At 61.2% G+C, this 18,911-nt stretch overlaps 1 protein-coding gene across 4 annotated transcripts; it reads left to right on the top strand.

Annotated features, from left to right (window-relative positions):
* Positions 1 to 5,234: 5,234 nt before the first annotated feature.
* LOC127043546 (matrix metalloproteinase-17-like) lies at positions 5,235 to 18,821 on the top strand. 4 transcript variants are annotated; one of them, XM_050937469.1, is made up of 11 exons: positions 5,235 to 5,291; positions 6,907 to 7,271; positions 7,723 to 7,855; positions 8,603 to 8,768; positions 12,112 to 12,395; positions 12,495 to 12,671; positions 13,111 to 13,201; positions 14,674 to 14,753; positions 15,619 to 15,771; positions 16,102 to 16,359; positions 16,651 to 18,821. In XM_050937469.1, exons 2-11 carry the CDS (start codon positions 7,095 to 7,097, stop codon positions 16,935 to 16,937), a joined length of 1,806 nt encoding a protein of 601 aa, XP_050793426.1. In that variant the 5' UTR covers positions 5,235 to 5,291; positions 6,907 to 7,094; the 3' UTR covers positions 16,938 to 18,821. The 4 variants fall into 4 exon arrangements, with proteins under 4 accessions (XP_050793426.1, XP_050793425.1, XP_050793427.1 ...); XM_050937468.1 differs by lacking the exon at positions 5,235 to 5,291 and adding an exon at positions 5,693 to 5,754; XM_050937470.1 differs by lacking the exons at positions 5,235 to 5,291; positions 7,723 to 7,855 and having other exon boundaries at positions 7,183 to 7,271.
* The last annotated feature ends 90 nt before the right edge of the window (positions 18,822 to 18,911 follow it).

Below are 18,911 nucleotides of genomic sequence, written 5' to 3'. Positions count from 1 at the left end.
CTCCACCTGCCTACGTCTCTCTGCTTCCCCTCCCAGCGAGCCACACCGGGCAGAAGCTGAGGCCGGACGCAGCTTGTTGCAGTCGTGGCCACTGCATCCTTGCAGGCAGAACCTGCCCAGCCAGGCATCCCCCAGCCCAGCGTCTTTCTCACCAACAGCTGGTGGCTCTGCTGCTGGAGACTGCCGCCTCCCCTGGGTCCCCGCACATCCCTCAGCACAGGGGCGGGTCTAGGTATTTTGCCGCCCCAAGCACGGCAGGCAGGCTGCCTTCGGTGGCATGCCTGTGGGAGGTCCACCAAACCCGTGAAACCAGCGGACCCTCCACAGGCAAGCCGCCAAAGGCAGCCTGCCTGCCGCCCTCACGGCGACCGGCAGAGCGCCCCCTGTTGCTTGCCACCCCAGGCACGCACTTGGCGTGCTGGTGCCTGGAGCTGCTCCTGCCTCTGCAGCATCCCCAAACCACCTACCAGAGATTTCTGGCCCCAAATCTCCTGCCCTGGGACGAACTCAGGGCTTGGAGCAGCTTTATCCAGCGGTATTATTATTGTGTGTCCCCCACCCCCATGGTAACCCTAGCTGGGATTTTCAATCTGGCTTTCCTCATCCCAAACTGTCATAACTTTGCCTAATCGCTGTTACTGTTCAGCTCCCTGTCTGCCCACGCTTCCGCCCAGCCTGGCCCCAGCTCTGTTGCCCCTCACATACATCCAGTGCCCCCTCCTCTTTCTGCTGCTCCTCATGTATCCCTGCCACCCCCTCACGTATCCCTACTGCCCCCTCCTCTCCCTGCCACCCCTCACGTATCCCTGCCGCCCACTCCTCTCGCTGCCACCCCCTCACGTATCCCTACTGCCCCCTCCTCTCCCTGCCACCCCTCATGTATCCCTGCCGCCCCCTCCTCTTGCTGCCACCCCCTCACGTATCCCTGCTGCTACCTCCTCTCCCTGCCACCCCCTCACGTATCCCCGCTGCCCCCTCCTCTCCCTGCCACCCCCTCACTTTCCCTGTGGCTCCCTCCTCTCCCTGTCACCCCTCATGTATCCCTGCCGCCCCCTCCTCTCCCTGCCACCCCCTTACGTATCCCTGCTGCCCCCTCCTCTCCCTGCCAGCCCTCACGTATCCCTGCTGCTCCCTCCTCTCCCTGCCACCCCCTCACATATCCCTGCTGCCCCCTCCTCTCCCTGCCACTTCTCATATATCCCCACTGCTCCCTCCTTTCCCCGTCACCCCCTCACATATCCCTGCTGCTCCCTCCTCTCCCTGCCACCCTTCACGTATCCCTGCTGCCCCTCCTCTCCCTGTCACCCATCATGTATCCCTGCTGCCCCCTCCTCTCCCCGTCACCCCTCATGTATCCCTGCTGCCCCCTCCTCTCCCTGTCACCCCTCATGTATCCCTGCTGCCCCCTCCTCTCCCCGTCACCCCCTCACGTATCCCCACCACACCTCCTCTCCCTTCCACCCCCTCCACTTCCTGTCATCCCCTCAAATATCCCTGTCACCCCCTCCCCTCCACTTTCTGCGGCCCCTCCTCTCCATCGCCCCTCACATACATCCAGTTCCCTCACGTATCCCTGCCATCCCCTCCTCTTCCTGCTGCCCCCTCACATAGCTCCAGTGCCCCCTGCTCTCCCCCTCCGCCATGTCACATATCCCTGCTGCCCCCGTACATGCTCTACCTCCCCTCCACCCCATGCCCTCATACTTGCCCCCCAGCTCCATTCTCTCACCTCTCCCAGGAGGCAATGGGGCCTGCTCCATCCCTTACGTGCCACCTGCAACCACGCTAACTAAACCACTCGCTACTGCATGTGTGGACGGTTTGAAGCTGGCTCGGCTCCGTCCGGCTCACGTTGGTAACCTCTGGCAGGAGCAAAGCTCTGCAAGCAGGGTATCTATGAGCGGTGTGTCTGTGCTATGATATGCATTGCCCTAGCACCTGTGGGGTGGGGGTATCATAACAGGAGGGAGTGTAGAGTAACTGGTGGGGGGATTGTACCAAGGGGCAGTGGGCCCTGGGGGGATGCACCCTAAAGAAGGGGAAGAAGAGGAGAATGAGAAGATAGAGCAGGGAAAGAAAAAGAAAGCAAGTGAAAGAAATGCCTGCTGGGAGATACACCCAGCAGCTGTTCTGGCCCAGGTCCAGGGTGCCACCCCCACAAACTCTCCCCACCCCACCTCCTTCTTTGTTCCTGGTGGCCTGGACATTTTGGATCAGTGCCGGTGCCAGGAGCAGCCTTGGAGCCAGATCGCTTTCAAATGGGTCACATGTAGGGATCTTCCATTTTGGGCCTCCATTAGCTCCCTCCTGAGCCCCCTGTCCTGGGGAAAAACCCCACTGCTCCCCCTGTGCCTCCTGTCCCAGGGAAAACCCACCCTGCCCCGGAGAGAACCCCCCCACTGCTCCCCCATGAACCCCCTGTCCCAGGGAAAAGCCCCACTGCTCCCCCCTCTGCCCCCTGCCCCAAGCAAAACCCACTCTGCCCCAGAGAACACCCCCTACTGCTCCCCCATGAGCCCTCTGTCCCAGGGAAAGCCCCCACTGCTCCCCCCGTGCCCCCTGCCCCAGGGAAAACCCCTCATTGCTCCCCCCAGTGCCCCCTGTCCCAGGGAAAACCTCCCACTGCTCCCCCCTGTGCCACCTGCCCTGGGGAAAACCCGTCACTGCTCCCCCATGAGCCCTTTGCCCTGGAGGGACCCCCCCATTGCTCCCTGGTGGTGGCCTCCTCCCCGGAGAAACCCCCTTTCCTGGATAGGATAGGGAAGAGCCTTTCCCAGTTTCCATGACACTCAGTTGAGGTTGATTTTTTGTTGGGTTGTTTTTTATGGAAATCCCCAGTGAGACACAAGGCCCCCATAGTCCACGTAACCAGGGGAACGACCTCCAGCCCAGCCGGGCAGAAGGCGCCTGGGAGCAGATTAATGGCTGCATTGTTGGCTTCCTTTGTTCCTGCGTGGAAACTGGTGGGACTCCGCTCAACCCCCGGGGCCCAATATAGCAGCCCGGAGCCTGGGCTTCCTGAATCACAGGACCTCCGTGCAGCCTCTCGCAAGGTCCCCAAATGTTACAATCGCTGGGGTCCACTCAACAGGGCCATGAGAGGTGCCCCCCTGGCATGTGGGAGAAGCTATAGGAACTGTCCTCATTTCATCTAGGAGCTGGCTAGGGAAGGGGAGGAGTAGGGAGGGACCAGGCAGCCTGACAGTGCCAAGTGCAGAGACAAGGAATTGATCAATCCTCTCCCAAGGGGGAATCTGTTCCCATTAGTGTAAGTAGCTGGGGGCTAGGGAGTTGCCATCACTCACAGCGGGAATGTGCCCTCAAGCACAGAGCAGGGCAGAATCATCCCCACTCCCCAGCCATCTCCTCCTCAAATCAGGATCTCTCGGCTAGGATGGGTTCACACTTGGATCTGATGGATACCACAACTACTCTCTGTCCCAGCCAGCCCCAAATCGTGGGTTAGCCAGCAAAACAATCACTGGATTGGCTCAAAACACAGGCAATTTTTAAAAAATAATCACTAAGTGTCAGTGTCTTTCTATTGGCTGTTGGGTTACACACCTGTTGGGGTCAAACTTCCCTCTGCAATCTGGAGAGCTAGGAACTTCTTTTTAAAAATGAAAGCTGAGATTCCCATGTGGCCACCTGACTCCAGGAGCTGGGGCTTGAAGAGAGTGAAACTGGCCATCAAATAAGGCAAGGCAGGAGCTCTGCCTCCTAGAGGGACAAGGGGATATTGTAGAGTTTTCCCAGCCCTCACTGGGATTCTCCAACGGCAACCTGCCTGGGCAGAGGTGGACTAATGCTTTCCAAGCCTCACAGCTGTGTTTCTCCCCATTTCACAGATTTCCAGGCCAGCAGGGACCACTGAGATCATGCAGTTTGAGTTCCTGCATAACCCAGGCCAGAGACCCTCCCCAGTGGCTGCTGCATCTGACTCACCAACTCTTGGATGAGGTAGAGCAGCTCTTTTAGAAAGAGACCTCCAGTCTTGATACAAGCTCAGCGTCTGCGAGCTCTCTGAATAAGGAGGTCAGACTTTCCTGGGGCAGCACCTCTCCTCACAGCTCAGAATCCTAGTCAGAGAATCCTAGACTTCTGCAAATGGGAAGGGACCCCCAGTGGGACATGGGCCACTCCCCCCTCCCCCCGTTCCCCACTAGCACAGCATTGACTCTGTTGTCTCATAACCCATCCCTGATTGACAAGCTCCAGTCAGAGCCTTGCGTTTCCCCAGAGAGGCCAGTTCCACCTCCTCCCTCTGGAACTTATCCCCTCACCCAAGGTGCAGTCAGAGCTGTTAAGATTTCTTAAGGCTGCAGCTAGATTTCCTCCGCTCACTCTAGCAAAAGCTGGTGTCTGGGGTGAGACTCACTGCCTCTTGCCAGGACAGGGCCCCCACTCCTCCCCAGCAGAGACTCTCCACTGTCACCCTACAGCCTTCTCCAGGCCTAACTGAGGCCCCAGGACCCAGGGATGCTGGAGCAATTTGTAGAGTGGGGTGCAGACAGCCACTGAACCCCACAGTAAACCCTGCCTATGACGGAAAGCACTTCAAGCCAGGGGGTGCCGCTGCACCCCCTGCACCCCTCGCTCCAGTATCTATGCCAGGACCCCACCCAGGTCTCCACTGCTCACTGCCCTGGGTTTCTGGGGGTTTAGACAGCTGTGTCTTCACGTCCTCGCCCTGCTGGCTAGTATCCAGATGTACCCACACCTGCACACTCACCATCCTGCACACACTTGCGCACACGATGGCTCCTGGCTCGGGGTCTGCTGAAAGCAGGTGACCCGCCCTGGCTGGCCCCGTGGGGTGTGAAGCGGGTTTGGGCTAGGGGGCAGCCCCAGGCCCGGGAGCGGTGGCGCACGGAGAGAAGACGGGGGGAGTGTCCCTTTAAGCCGTTCCCGGACACTCCCTTCCTCCTAGCCGGCCCTCGCCCTCCCCCGCAGCTCTGTCCCCCCGCGCTGGCGAGTGGCTATCCTGGGATGAGCCTCAGCCCCGGGGAGGGACGCAGCGCTGGGGCAGAGACCGGGCTCGGCCCGGGGCAATCCCAGCCGGAGCGGAGCTGAGAGGGGGAAGCCGAGCCCCTGGCAGCGGGGCGCGGACCGGTTCCAAACGCCGCCCGCGGGCGCATGGCGCTTTGGCGAGGCGCTGGGGGCGCGGCTCCGGGGAAGGCGCCTGGGGGGCTTGGCCGATAGGGGAAGGGTAACCGCAGCAGGCAGCGAGCGGAGCGGGATCCTGCCCACGGGGGCGCCCCGGGGGAGCCCGGCTGCAGCCTCGGGACCAGGTGAGTGAGGAAGGGGAGGGCAGCGGGGCGAGCAGGGGAGGACATATGCCCAGGCACAGAGGGACCCTGCAACCCCTTCCCCACCCCGGCAGAGCGATACCCCCTGCGTCCCGCCTACGACCCTCCCTCCATGGCAGTGACAGAGTAACCCTGCTCCCTATCTCTTGTTGCATGTCCGTACAGCGCCTGGCACAGCCCTGCTCTCAGCCCGGCCTACAACAGGACTGTCTGTCATGAGACGTAGCAGCTGAGAGTACAAAACTAGCCGCAAGCCCCCAACCTGAGAACCGCCATGTTAGCTAATGACCACACCCCGACATGTCCTTCCTTCCTTAGATGCAGCTGTGTCTGGGGTGGAGCCTCACAGCCGTTTCCCCATGCACAGCAGCGGGGGAGGTGTCAGAACTTCAGTTTTGGAAACAGGTTTCTGCAGCACCAGGAAGTGGGGGTGCCAGAACTAGGGGTGCTGCCACACCCCCTGCCTTGAAGTGGTTTCCATCCTATACAGAGCTTACAGTTTGGATCAATGGCTCTAAGCACCCCTGCCCCTACTCCCAGGCTGAAGGACCTCCCCCCCATCCATGGTGCAGCACCCCCCATCACTGTGTGGGGGCACTAGGGCCAGTGCTGACTCAGAGGGGAGAGCACCACCGCTATGTATTATTCCTAATGAGTCACCCGTGCCCCCTAGCCCAGCACTGTGGCAGTGGGGTCAGCACCAACTCCGAGGGGAGAGTGCCCACTCCTGAGTCACCCACTCTGCTCCCTGGGAATGAGGGACCAGCTCCCATTCCTGGACCAACACAACCCAGCCCTGCTGCATCTGGGATGCCCGGCACATCACTCGGTCCACACTGCAGGGTGGGGTGGTGGGGTATGCCAGGAGCCGGGCATGCAGGCCTGGTGGGCTGGAGGCTGAATGCAGGAATTGGGGCTGTCCTGGGATGACAAGCCATCTTCCTGCCCAATTACAAGCTTGGGGTTTCTTCCTGTCAAAAGGGGGTAGAAAGCAAGGCCAGTTGTGGAGGTGTCTCAGCCTTGGAGGGGGGTGTCCCCAGCTCGGGGAAAGTGTCCTGGAGTTTTCAGAGATGGGTGGCAGTAGGGAGGGGCCCTGGTGGAATGTGGCACCTGTTCTAGTTACACCCCGTTTCTCCCCACTCCAAATGGGCAAGTACCATGCTGGGGACGCTAGAGGTGGGGTGTCCCGTGTGCCGGCCTATGGAGTCTCCGGTGCCCTCTGCAGTGGCAGCTGCCCCTGTGGGCTGCTGTCACGTACTTGGCATCTCCCAGGCCTGGCTGTCAACGTGCAGCATGGCCCCGGACTGGCGATTCTACCTGTGCCAGCTCACTAGCCCCCCGCTGGGCTGCTGTGGTGCCACTCACTGTCGTGGTGCCTGGCTGCGCTCTCGGTTTGGGGTCCCAGTGCCCTGTTGCTTCCACGGGCTCATCGGGTCTGGGCAAATCCCATGTGGAGCCGGTCCTGACCCCTGCGTTCCCCAGGGCTGGCTTTGCTGCCCACTCGATCTCATATCATTGGAGCTCAGGCATGGTCCCTGGACACTCCCTGGCTGAGCAGGGCTCTCAGCTGTATCTATCTGTGTCATCTCCGACGCAGGAGCGGAGGCCAGGTTGTAGTTGCAGAGATGTCGGTGCCCTGGATCCCGATGCACATGCCGAGGCTCCAGGCAGCAGGAATTCCAGCTCCTCAGCCCAGATAAAGCTTCTGAGATTGGGAGCTTCAAGGAGTCCCCGTTGCAGATCAGAGCTCTCTGCCCTGCAGACCAGGCCTGGTGTGGGAGGTGCATGGAGGCTGGAGAAGTGCCTCTACCCGGCAAACACTCCATGGAGCAGCAGCGCCGCCCAGAGTTCAGGCAAGAGACGACACCATCCCCCGTCTTGGCACAGGTGATCTTGCTGCTAGCACTGTCCACCAGTGCCCGTCCTGTGCCCACCCCAGTGGATGAGAGCGGGGAGGTTGTGGTGAGTCCCACATAGCCATGTGTAGGGCTGGGGGGGCCTAATGTGTTCTCTTGATAACGTTCACTTGCCCTCTGCTTCCCCCCACCTTCCCCAACCTCCAACTACCCGAGTGATAGGGGAGGAAACGGGTGTGAAGGACAGGATCTCTCCCATCCTGCCCCTGCAGCTCTGCTGGTGCCCCTCAGTCCTGACTCGCAGCCCCCTGTTGTCCCAGCCCTGGGCACATCACTTCAGCGTGGACGTGACGGGTGGACAAATGAGCATTGCTGTCTTGAGTCAAGATTCAAACCTGAGCTGGGAAGGGGAGTTGGTCACTGAGGGGAGAAGTTTCTGGGGTTCCCAGCTCAGCCAGTCTGTCTCAGGTGGGACACCAGAGCCAGTGTCTCCAAGAAGCTGAGCGGGCTGGGTGCTTGCAACAGTGTCACTCTCCCATGTTTGTGCCCCTTGCCAGGCCTGGCTGATGCAGTATGGCTACCTCCCCCCCGCCGATCCCATCACCGGCCAGCTCCAGACCTGGGAAGCGGTGACCAGCGCCATCCGCGTGATGCAGCGCTTCGCGGGCATCCCTGAGACTGGGATCCCAGGTATGCAGAGCCAGCACCTGCCTGCAGCCCCTAGTCACTCCTTTGTACCTGCCTGCAGCCTCCACCCCCTCTGTCATCCCTGCCTGAAGCCCCCCATCACCTGTGACAACCTGCAGTACTCCAGCCCAACCATCACCCACACTACACCCTGCCTTGGCCTGTGCCGGCAGCACCTGGACCCCACATTGTCCCTCTACGGGCTCCCCTCCTGGTTCTCTCATGTCCATCTGCTGGTCTCCGCCAGCCCCTCCTGCGTCTGTCAACCTGCTCCCATCTGCATGGCAACCTTCTGCGGCAGCCCATCCCTGCCCCCAGCAGCTACCCACTCTGCTCTACTAAAGGAACCCCTGAATTCCATCTATCTGGTTTGGGATCCACTTCTCAGCGGGGAGACTCCAGCTCCTTTAACCCTCCCCTGCCATGCAGCTCTGTCGGCCCAGATGCCATCCATGGAGGGAAAGCAGGCTCAGCAGGACCCCTGTGCCCCAACTTGTGAGCCAGCCAGTGCTCCCCTTCACACCAGCCCAGGGCTCTGCCATAGCTACATGGTGCCCCTTCGGGGGCTCTGGGGGTCCAGGTGGGTGCAGAGTGGGCTTTCCCCCAAGGCTGTTCTGCAAGAGGCAGTCTGCCTGCAGGGCTCGCTTCACCCCCAGCTGAGAACTAACAGCTCGCTGCACTGCTGTGTCCCAGGCGGCACTCTGACCTGCCGGCCGGTGATGCGCCTGTATTTCCCTCTGCATTGCCCAGACAATGCCACACTGGGGCTGATCCGGATGCCACGCTGCTCGCTGCCTGACGTGCTCCCGGAAAAGCTGCCCGAGAGGAAGAATGGGAGGCTGTGGCAGAAGAGGAGGAAAAGTCGGGGCAGGCGGAGCGCAGGCCTGGCTTGGACCAAGAGGAACATCTCCTGGAAGTAGGTATCAACCCGCCCTAGCAGTCATCAGATACCTGCTCCCCAAAAGCCAATGCAGCCCTGTCAATGCCATTGCATCTCATGGGGTGTAACCCGGCCAAACTGCTCAGAGACACACTGAGCAAAGTGTGTTAATTGGGGATTGGCTAAATAAATCCCTCCTGCTCTCCTAGCCCTAATCCAGCGCTGTCCAAACTCTCACATACCGGTAATGAAATTAACAAGGGCTCCAAAAGGCTCAGCTCCTGAATGGGGGTTTTAAATCTGCCTCTAACACAAGATACATACCTGGATACCCACACCCAGAGGAAAAGTGGACAGTTAAGAAGTAACAAATACCCAAATAGCAGTGGCTAGAGAATGGGGAAAGGAGCATGAACAAAATGTGTATAAAGCAGCCAGGCCGAGTGTGTTTTTTGGAGTTAAAGAAAATTGGCTAATCAATCCACTGCATTCACTAGCAATTAGTGTGGGGGAAGTTGAGAACGGGGAGGGGAGGTGGGAGGGGGTACAAGCCAGCTGGAACAAAGCAAACCTGGGGGCTGAGTCCTCTAAAAGAGGTAGGAACATCATCTGGCAGGTAGAGAGACCAACAGATCTTGGGTGCAGGGGCTGCCTTGGCTTTTAGTTCTGTGTTTGTGGAGGGCCTGGCACAGGGTGGGTCTGGTTCATGACCGGGGCTCCCAGGCGCTGCCACTCAACAAATAACGACATCGCTGCCCTGCGCAAAATACTGACCCATGCGTCAAGAGGAAAACCCCGCTAGCTCTGAGCCCGGTAAGCAGCAAAGCATCGGCGTCTGAGCACTGAGGGCACATACCAGAGAACAACAAGGGTTTGTCTGCAGAACCCTGCCACAGCTCCGCTCCCTCTGAGGGGCAGGCAGCACAAGGCCCTGGGCCTGCAGCAGTCTGCCTGGGGTGGACCCTGGGCCTATGCAGAACCCCGTTTGGAGCAGGGCTACACATGGAGAGGGAGGTGAGGGCACGAGCCAGGGACTTGGGCATCCTGGGTTCAATTCCCTGCCCTGCCACAGACTCCCTGTGAGACCTTGGACTGGTCACTTTGCTGCTCTGTGCCTCAGTTTCCCACCTGCACAGTATGGGTAACAGCCCTAGGGGTGTTGTGAGGCTAAATCCGTTGACAGATGTGAATTGCTCACAGGCTGCGGTGATGGGGGCTGTCACGGACTCCCAGGTCGTGCCTGCTCTTGGCCCCAAACGGTCCCTGGGATATCCCCCTTCAGTGAGACAGCCCTTCTCGAGTGTCCACTCTCTCCTGGGGTTAAGCCCTTCCACCTCCTGCAGCTGCACCTCTCTGAGCCTTAGCATGTGACTCAGGGAGTCCCCTCGCTCTGGATCCCCAGGGCCTCCACTCCCGGAGGGAATAATGCAACCTTGTTCTCTAGACCGGAGTGACGCTTAGCCAGTGTAACACAGGAGGGTTTATTGAGCATCTGAACATAGCACAGAAAACTCTCAGGGCCTCAGGCCTGGCCTCCCTCAGCACAGCACATCCAAGTCTCCCCTGTATCCAGGTGGGCTCTGCCTGCTCCCCCTCTCCAGCCCAGAGCCTCCCCGCTTCCCAGCTGGGCATCTGATATCCCCTGCCCCCAAACCCCGCCTGTCCATTGTCTTCTGTTCAGGTAAACAGGGTCGCCTGGGCCTCCTCTCCTCTCAGCCGTCCTCTGCCCCTTCCCCCCCGACTGAAACTGGCTGGTCAGGTCACCAGGGTCCTCTCTTCCCAGCCCATTGTCCTCCCACTGGCCAGAACTGGCTGTGGTGTCCGAGCTGGGCCTCCCAGGCACCAGGTCACCAGTCGCTGGGGTATCCATTCTCCAGGCCATTGGCCAAGGTCCCAAGTTCCATCGCTGGTCATCTGTAACAACAAACTCCCTCTCCCATCCCCTCGTTAAACCAGTAACACCCAGGGAAACTGAGTCCCACCCCCCCTGCACACAAACCATTGAAAAAAACAAGAAAATCCCCCACTTCATCACAGGGGCCACAGAAGTACCATGGCCAAACGGCAGCATAGGGAGTTGGCATCAGATTTTCCAAACTCCTTGGTGCCCAGGAGCCCCCATTATTGGGGTCAAGGTGGGGCTTTTCCATTGTCCTGAATGGGAGCTGTGGGGTGTGAGCTCCTTTGAAGACATGGCTGCATGGGAGGTGGCAGAACCGGCCCTACAGGTGTGTCAGATATCTGTGCTGCCTCGCCCGGGGGCAGCGCTCACCGGATTTGCTGTGCAGACCGTGAGGGGACCCGGGGTCGCACGTCCCTTGGTTACAGCCCTCTCAGATTGTGTGAGCGAAGCAGAGCCAGGCTGAGGTCAGCACTCGGAGGGGAGCCTTGGCCCTGGCAAGTGTAGTAGGGCAGGATCTTCCCCTGGAATAATGTCAGAGTGTAACACTATGGGGTGCTGACGCACCACTGCCGGGGTGACCAGGTTGGTCACCAGCGATCCCATGGGGATTGCAGGCACCAGGCTGATCAAGCAGTGACAACAGAACCTGGAGGTTGCAGGTAATGCTGAAGTGGGAACTGGGGGAGCCGGGAGACAATGCAAAGGGACTCGGAGAGTTTAGACACGCAGGCAGGAGCTGACAACCGATACAGTATCGCATGGAGACATGCAGACTGGCCTGCCCAGCAGTGCCCGTAGAAGCTCTGATTGGAAAACCAAAGGCTTTGATCCGCAAGAATCCACGCTGGTTTCCCCACATTCCCCTTGCTGTAGCCCTGGGGTTTCCCTATTAAATACCAAAGACCCAAATGGACCCAGGAAAATGGAGACAGTGACACATGAGCCATTGCTTATATTAGGGGCTTAGCTTGACCCCGAAGCTGAGGGAGTTGGGGAGCCCAGGACTGGGCTAGCAGGGGCTGTGGGTCAGGAGTGAGGGGTGCTGGGGGTGTATGGTGCCAGGGCTGGGATATCGGGTGGGCTGGGAGTGAGAGGCACTGGCAGAGCTTGAGGGGTGGGGAGCCCAGGACTGGGCTAGCAGGGGTTGTGGGTCAGGAGTGAAGGGCACTGGCAGAGCGGGGAAGGGGGGGAAGCCCAGGACTGAGCTAGCAGGGGCTGTGGGTTGGGAGTGAGGGGAACTGGCAGAGCTGGGGTGGGGAGCCCAGGACTGGGCTAGCAGGAGCTGCAGGTTGGGAATGAGGGGCACTGGTGGAGCTTGGGGGGTTGGGGAGCCCAGGGCTGGGCTAGCATGGGCTGTGGGTCAGAGTGAGGGGCACAGATTGCTCACCCCCAGTCGGTTCGTGGCTCTGCCTGTTTCCTGACCATGGACCTGGCCCCAGTCCCCACGGGTCCCTCTGTTGGTGCTCCGCCTCGCAGGGTGAAGACGTACCCGCGGGAGGCATGGCTCAGCCGGGAGACCATCCGTGTTCTCATGCACTACGCGCTGAAGGTGTGGAGTGAGGCCGCCCCGCTCACCTTCCACGAGGTGGGCGGGCCCAGAGCTGACATCTCAGTGGAGTTCCTGCACCTGGACCACCAGGACGGCTACCCCTTTGACGGGCCGGGGGGCATGGTGGCCCATGCCTTCTTCCCCAGGGATCCCCAGCGCGCCGGCCACGTGCACTTCGACAGCGACGAGGACTGGACCTTCCGCTCTCCAGGTGGGCCCTGGGACGGAGGGAGCTCCCTGTCCGGGCAGAGACTGCCTGCCTCTCCCCTCACTAATGCCAGGCTCCTCACTCCCCCGTCACCCCTTGCAGATGACTACGGGACAGATCTCTTTGCTGTGGCCGTGCACGAGTTTGGTCACAGCCTGGGCCTGGCGCACTCGCCCTCCAAGCGCTCCATCATGCGCCCGTATTACCAGGGCCCGGTGGGCGACCCGCTGCAGTACCAGCTGCAGGCTGATGACTGCGTGGACATCCAGAGGCTCTATGGTATGGCCTGGCGGGGCGGGACTGGGGTGGGAGCCCTCTCTGCCTGGCTCTAATGCCAGGCTGTGTCTCCGGGACGTTCTCCAAGCCAGAGCCTGGATTCTGTGCCCAGCTGTTGCAAACAGGTCTCTGAAAGAGGACTAGCAGTGGTGGGATGGCCAATCTGGCAAGGCTGTGTCCCATGCACTGAGCAAGCCAGTGCTCAGTGTCAGCCAGCTAGCGCTGAATGAGCTGAACTCGGAGCTCATTTTTGGGGTGCACTGCCATCTCATGGCCCCATTGTGGATAAAGCAGCTGTCGGGGTGGGGCTCGGAGTGGCTGCTGCCCAGAGAGGCTGTGTTGACCCACAGCTTGTTGTGTGGGGCTGAGAGCTGGCTTGCTGCAGGATGTGGTGGCTGGATTGTGAGGAGGCTGATGGTCACATGCTTTCACCCGCATCCAGGGAGCCGTGTTCTGCATTCCACAGAGAAGCCAGAGGCATCGTCGCTGCTCCCGGACCCGCCATCCCTGCCCCACGACTTCCCTGCCTTGAGGTGAGCTAAGACCATCCCTTTCCCCTCCCCATCCTGCACTCAGACCCAAGGAGCATCAATGCCCCCTGGCCCGGCTGGGATCCCCAGGGGTCAGCTAGCAGGTTCCGTGGTGTCTCCAGTTCATTCAGAACCGGGGAACCCCTGGTTCCAGGCCTGTCTGCTGAGCGGCCCCTGGCCGAATCCAGAGCCAGGTGAATGGACAGCACTCTGGCAAATGAAAGTCCGTGTCGACATGTGCCACAGACACCTAGCAGGGTCCTGGGTTAAAAGCACCCTCTTGGGAAAGGGACCTGGGCACCCATCTCAGAGGAGTTCAGAGCGGCGTCAGGAAAAGGATCCAGGGCTGGAGATGTTCTCCTCTCAAGTGGGACTGAAACGATGGGGGAGGTCTCCCATAGAAAGGGATGAATAAGAGAGGGCAGGATAAATGCACCTAAAATCACAGCTGGTTTAGAGGAGGAGGAGCAAGGGCGTCTGTTCTCATGGAGCAGGGGGCCCAACCTGGGGCTCAGGAGCCACATGTGGCTCTTCAGAAGTTAACATGCGGCTCCTTGTATAGGCACCGACTCCGGGGCTGGAGCTACAGGCGCCAACTTTCCAATGTGCTGGGAGGGTGCTCACTGCTCAACCCCTGGCTCTGCCATGGGCCCAGCCCCTACTCCCCCCTTCCCGCCCCTTGCTCCTCTCCCTCCCCCTCCTCTAGCCTCTTGCACATCTCGAAACAGCTGATCGGGAGGCAGGGCTGCCTGTGGATGGGAGGCGCTGGGAGCGGGGTGGGGGGGCTTATGGGGGGCTGCTGACATATTACTGTGGCTCTTTGGCAATGTACACTGGTAAATTCTGGTTCCTTGTCAGGCTCAGGTTGGCCACCCCTGTCCTAGAGCAGGGGGACGTTCAGCGGAATTGAAAGGTGGGGAATTCAGCACTGCTGCGGGGAAAAATGCTTTCACAGTGTGATGAGCCTGTGGAACTCATTGCCACAAGAAGTCAGTGAGGCCAAGAAGTCAGCTGGAATCCAGCAGGGACTGGGTGTTTCTGTGGATAAACTGGACTCTCAAGAGTTGTCACAGTTAAGGATTATAACATTTTTGGAAGGCCTCATATACATGCCCATCTCTAACTACTGGAGACCTAAAGTGGGGGACAGATTGTCCCCCACCTGCAACTGCGGGATTCCTGCACCTCAGGACACTGGGCTAGATGGACCTTGGATCTGACTCTGTCTGGCAAACCTAGTCACCAGTGGGGTTTGTAGTCATGCTGTCAGGTGGGAGTAGGGCTAGCAAGGTGCAGAGCATGTGCGGGGTCCCGTCGGACGCAGGTACAGTCTCAGCCCCAGGCTCTCTGCCAGGCTGAGAGTATTTCCATGGCTCTGCCTGCGGGCAGAGGTTTCTGCCAGCCCCTGGGCACCATGGGAGGTCAGGAGGGGAGCCAACTGTGTGCTGCTGATGCGCTCCCCGCTTCCGTGGCAGGTCGGAGGAGTTCCCGGATCGCTGCTCCTCCAGCATTGATGCTGTCGCCCAGATCCGCGGGGAAACCTTCTTTTTCAAAGGTCTGTCCCTGCATGTGGGGGGTCGGCCCATTTCACTCCGTGTAGGGCCGGCCGGCTCCCTCTGTCCCATGGGGGGAAGGGGACCCCAACATCTGTAGGACCAGCTGCCTCTTCGCCCTGTGGCAGGGGGCAGCTCCCCATGTGAAAGCTGAGGGCTGGGCCTGTAGCGGCACAACCTCCAGCAGGGGGCACGCTCCAAGGCTGGGGGGTGGCGCTGCCTGGGTGGGATGTGGATGGAGTGCTGTGAGGAGGGCATCCCGGCGAGTGTGGAGAGACAGGGTGGAGTTTCTCGTGTCCCTGCCCGTGCTGCCAGACCCGCCCCTTCCCTCCCTGTTCTCTTGGGGGCCCCCAGCCCTCGCCCCATGGGGCCCCTGGCCTGGTTGCTGTGCCAATAGCCCCATACGCCTGGCAGTCCTGTGCCATCTCCATGCCCCAGACCTTCCCCAGCTCCCAGATGTAGGCAGATGTGTCTCAGCTCCAGGGGGTGGCCCCTCCTCCTAGTCCCCCTGGCTTGGGAGAGGCTTTTCCCGAGGGGCAACCGACTGGGAGGGGGGCAGGGGGCTGAGTCTGTCCCTGGCTGAGAGGCTCTGCTCAGCCACCCTAGCAGCCCTGCAGCTGCCCCCATGCAACACCCGCGCTCAAGGGGCTGCGCCAGATTCCGCTCTGGGCGCTGGCCATGCCTGGCCAAACCATGCCCAGCCCGGGGCCCAGCTCTCACCTGGGTCCCTCAGCGCTGCACTGCCAGGGGCTTTCCTTGAATGGGGGGCCTAGCTGTGGCATCCGCTCTCCCGGACTGATGCCGCTGGGCACAGGGGGCAGCCACTAACCTCCTGTCTGTCCCCCTCTCTGTACTGACCCAAAACAGGTCAGTACTTCTGGCGTCTGACCCACGGCCGGCACCTCACCTCCCTGCGCCCCGCCCTAAGCGCGGCTTTCTGGCGAGGCCTGCCCCGCAGCCTGGGCAAAGTGGACACTGTTTACGAGAGGCACACGGACCATCGGATCCTCTTCTTCAGCGGTGAGAGCCGGGGGCACGGGGCAGCAAGAGCAGCAGGGCCAGACGGGGCATGGCAAGGAGCCGTCCTGCACCCTGGGGGTGGAACACACCTTCATGCCGCCCTTGCAGGCCATGCCACCCCCTAGCAGTCCACGCTGGGTACCCTTGAATGGGGCTGCAAGACCACCACAAATGATCCCCCTGCATCTCATCTTCTCTGGGGTTCAAAGCTGAGCAGAGAGGCCTCTGCAGGGGAATGGGGCGGGTCCCCCCGCTGTCTCTTGTGCTCTGGCTGCTCCCTTCAGCGCCAGGCTGTCTGGCACCCGCTCACTGCCCCCCTCTCTCCCCCAGGGCCCCTCTACTGGGTGTTTAAGGACAACGGTGTAGAGGAGGGGTATCCACGCCCCATCACGGACTTCGGCCTGCCCCAGGGGGGAGTGGACGCTGCCTTCTCGTGGCCTCACGACCGGAAAACTTACTTCTTCAAGGGCGGGCTGCAGTGGTCCTATGATGAGGCCACAGGGCGCATGGACGAGGGGTCTCCCACCCACACCGCGCTCGGGGGGCAGCTCCCCACCCCCATGGACGACATGCTGAGTGGGAGTGATGGTGAGTCGCCCACCTCGCTCCGGCCCCTTGCCTCGTGGTGATTCAGCCCCTCAGTTCCTGCGTGTGAAAGGGGACCCTCCTGTGTCCCATGGAGACTCTCCAACCTGTCGCTCTGTTTCCCCTCCCCCCCCCCCGGTAAAGGTACACCTCTGTGCCCTGTAGAGACTTCCTGCTCTGTCTCCACCCCCCCCCCCAGTTCCTGCATGTTAAAGGGGACCCCTTGTGCCCTCTCCGCTAGCCTTTAGCCGCTCGCAAAGCCCTGATGTGCTTGTGATGCCTATCTGCCCACAGGAGAGGTCTACGCCTTCAAGGGCAGGCAGTACTGGAAGTTGGAGCGGCACAGCCTCAAGCTGGAGATCGGTTACCCTCGCTCCATTGCCAGGGACTGGCTAGACTGCACTGGGGAGCTCTACCCACCGCTGAGTGCCCCCACCAGCCCCCCCACGGGACCCAAGTTGCAGCCGGACTGGCGGGGCCCCCCGCTGGAGGTGGAGCGTTGCGTGTGCCCCAGCTCGGCCCCCCGTGCCGCGCTTGGCTGGACACTGGCAGCGCTGCTGCTGCTGCGGGGGCTTGGCTAGGCTGCCAGCTGGGGCTGCCCACGCCCTGCAGACTAACCCTGGAGGCAGCAGGCCAGGCCAGTGTGCTGATGGGGGACCCCTCATCCCAGAAGGGTTGGCCCTGCAGGCTGGGTACCCGTGCAGGGAATCTGCAGAGGTTTGAGGCCTGGGCAACCTGAATACCTGCGAGTCAGGGCTTTCCAAGGGACAACCCACGGTGCTCTGTATGTGGGCAGCGGCATGGGATGGGTCCCCGGGTGAGTGGCCGGGATGGGCTTGGCCAGCCTGTCCTGTGCTCGCTACCCGCCTGCTGGGTCAGGAGCATAGGCCACCTCCACTCGCTCAGGGAAAGGGACAAGCATTAACAGCCTCCAACCCTCCATGGCTGGGCGGGAGGGCGCTCGGCTGGGCCAGTGCTAGCCAGGGCCTGGCCTCAGTGTAATGGCCCTGTGTCCTGCGGGTGTCAGCCGCACCCAGTGCAGAGGGCTGGGTGATGGGCCGTCCGTGATCCATTTGCTATGATACCAGCTCCTGCCGCGGGGCACCAGCTCTTTGTCACCCTGACTTCCCCCTCCATTACCCCAGCGCTGTCCCCTCAACTTGTGTCCCCATCTTCCTGATCCCCCCAACTCTCTGACGATCGCCCCAGCTCCTCCCCTCTACACCCTATCTTGCCTCAGGTCCCCCCAGTGCTGACATGGGGGGGGGAGGGCCAGGTGTGGAGGGGAGGGGCAGATGCTCCACTCCATCTTAGCATGCAGACCAGGAAGCTAAATTATATGCCAGGTGCCCCGGGGCCTGTGGCCTGTTCCTGCCCCACGCCCTGCCAGCTCCCAGCCAGCCCTGTGCTCTGGTGGTGGCAGTCAGTACCCAGGGCCTATGTCCCCCCGACAGCGAGAGAAAGTCCCTGCCCCGCGAGCACTGCTAGCCCCCTCCTCCCTTCCCTCCCGCTTCCTCTGGGGCCTTCTCCGAGTCCCATGAAGCCGCTGGCCCCACTGCAGCGCTGGGCAAACAGCCCCACTGTGCCCAAATGACCCAGGAGCCCCGAGCAGTCACTGCCACCCGCCCTTGGGATGAGACCCAGCCATTTACCCTGCTGCCCAGAGAGGATTTCCTGCCCCTGGCCCTCCTGTGGGGTGGCAGGTTGAAGGGGCCCTGGGGACTGTATCGGCTCAGTGCTTCTCTTGCTCGGCCCGAGCCCTGCTGGGCTAGTGCATTCACACCCTTGTCCACGTCCCCAGGGCTGCCTTCTGGCCTGGGGGCAGAGGTAAGGCTGGCCACAGCCATGTGAGGCCCAGAGAGGGAGCAGCCTCGAGCAAGCACTTCTGTTAGAACCAGGCTTGTGCCCCAGGCTATGAGTCCCTGACCCCATAGCAAGGCTCCCCGCTTTGAAGCATCTGGCACTGGCCCTGTTCAGAGACAGGCCCCCAGGCTGCAAGGGGCAGCTCTAGAGCACGGAGCCCTATGGCCTCCGGTTGCTGGCTCCAGCCCCGGGCAGCCTCCCACACCAACAGAATGTAGCTGGACTCCGCTAAATCCTGTCCCAACTCCCACATGAGCTCCTGAGGGCCTGGCCCCTCTCTCCATCCCCTGCCTTAGCCTGGATCTGCTGAGCGGCCGTGGCCTCCCGCAGTCCCCACCTTGCAGGATCTCTCTGGCATGCGGTGGCCAAACCCTGCTCAACCTCTGCCCAGCCAGGAGATGCTACGTTAGCTCCTTCAGCGTTGGTGCCTGCGAGATGCCCCCGGCCATCTGATCCCTTGCTTGGTGACCCTCGTTCCCCATGTCCCTCCCCGTGGATGGCTGTCGCGTCTCAGGTCTGGACTGGCGCACATGCTGCCGGAGACCAGGATCTGCCATCGCTGCTTGGTGCCGAAGCTGAGGGGGAAAATGGCACCATGCCTGTTTCTGGACCCTGCCCTTCCAAATCTCTCTCCACCTCCACATGAGGGCAGAGCAAAGGCCATGGCTGCCCCGGTCAAAGGGAGGAGGCAG

Source organism: Gopherus flavomarginatus, chromosome 2 (assembly GCF_025201925.1).
Source record: "Gopherus flavomarginatus isolate rGopFla2 chromosome 2, rGopFla2.mat.asm, whole genome shotgun sequence".
Lineage (NCBI taxonomy): Eukaryota > Metazoa > Chordata > Testudines > Testudinidae > Gopherus > Gopherus flavomarginatus.
The sequence above is the reverse complement of the archived record's forward strand: the minus strand, read 5'-3'. Positions and strand labels throughout refer to the sequence as shown.

Excerpts from the sequence above, each read along its gene's own strand:
- LOC127043546 (XM_050937469.1), top strand. The coding sequence starts at position 7,095 with ATGGAGGCTGGAGAAGTGCCTCTACCCGGCAAACACTCCATGGAGCAG. Across the intron at positions 12,396-12,494 it reads CTGGACCTTCCGCTCTCCAG|ATGACTACGGGACAGATCTC; the intron begins GTGGGCCCTGGG and ends CACCCCTTGCAG. Across the intron at positions 16,360-16,650 it reads CATGCTGAGTGGGAGTGATG|GAGAGGTCTACGCCTTCAAG; the intron begins GTGAGTCGCCCA and ends ATCTGCCCACAG.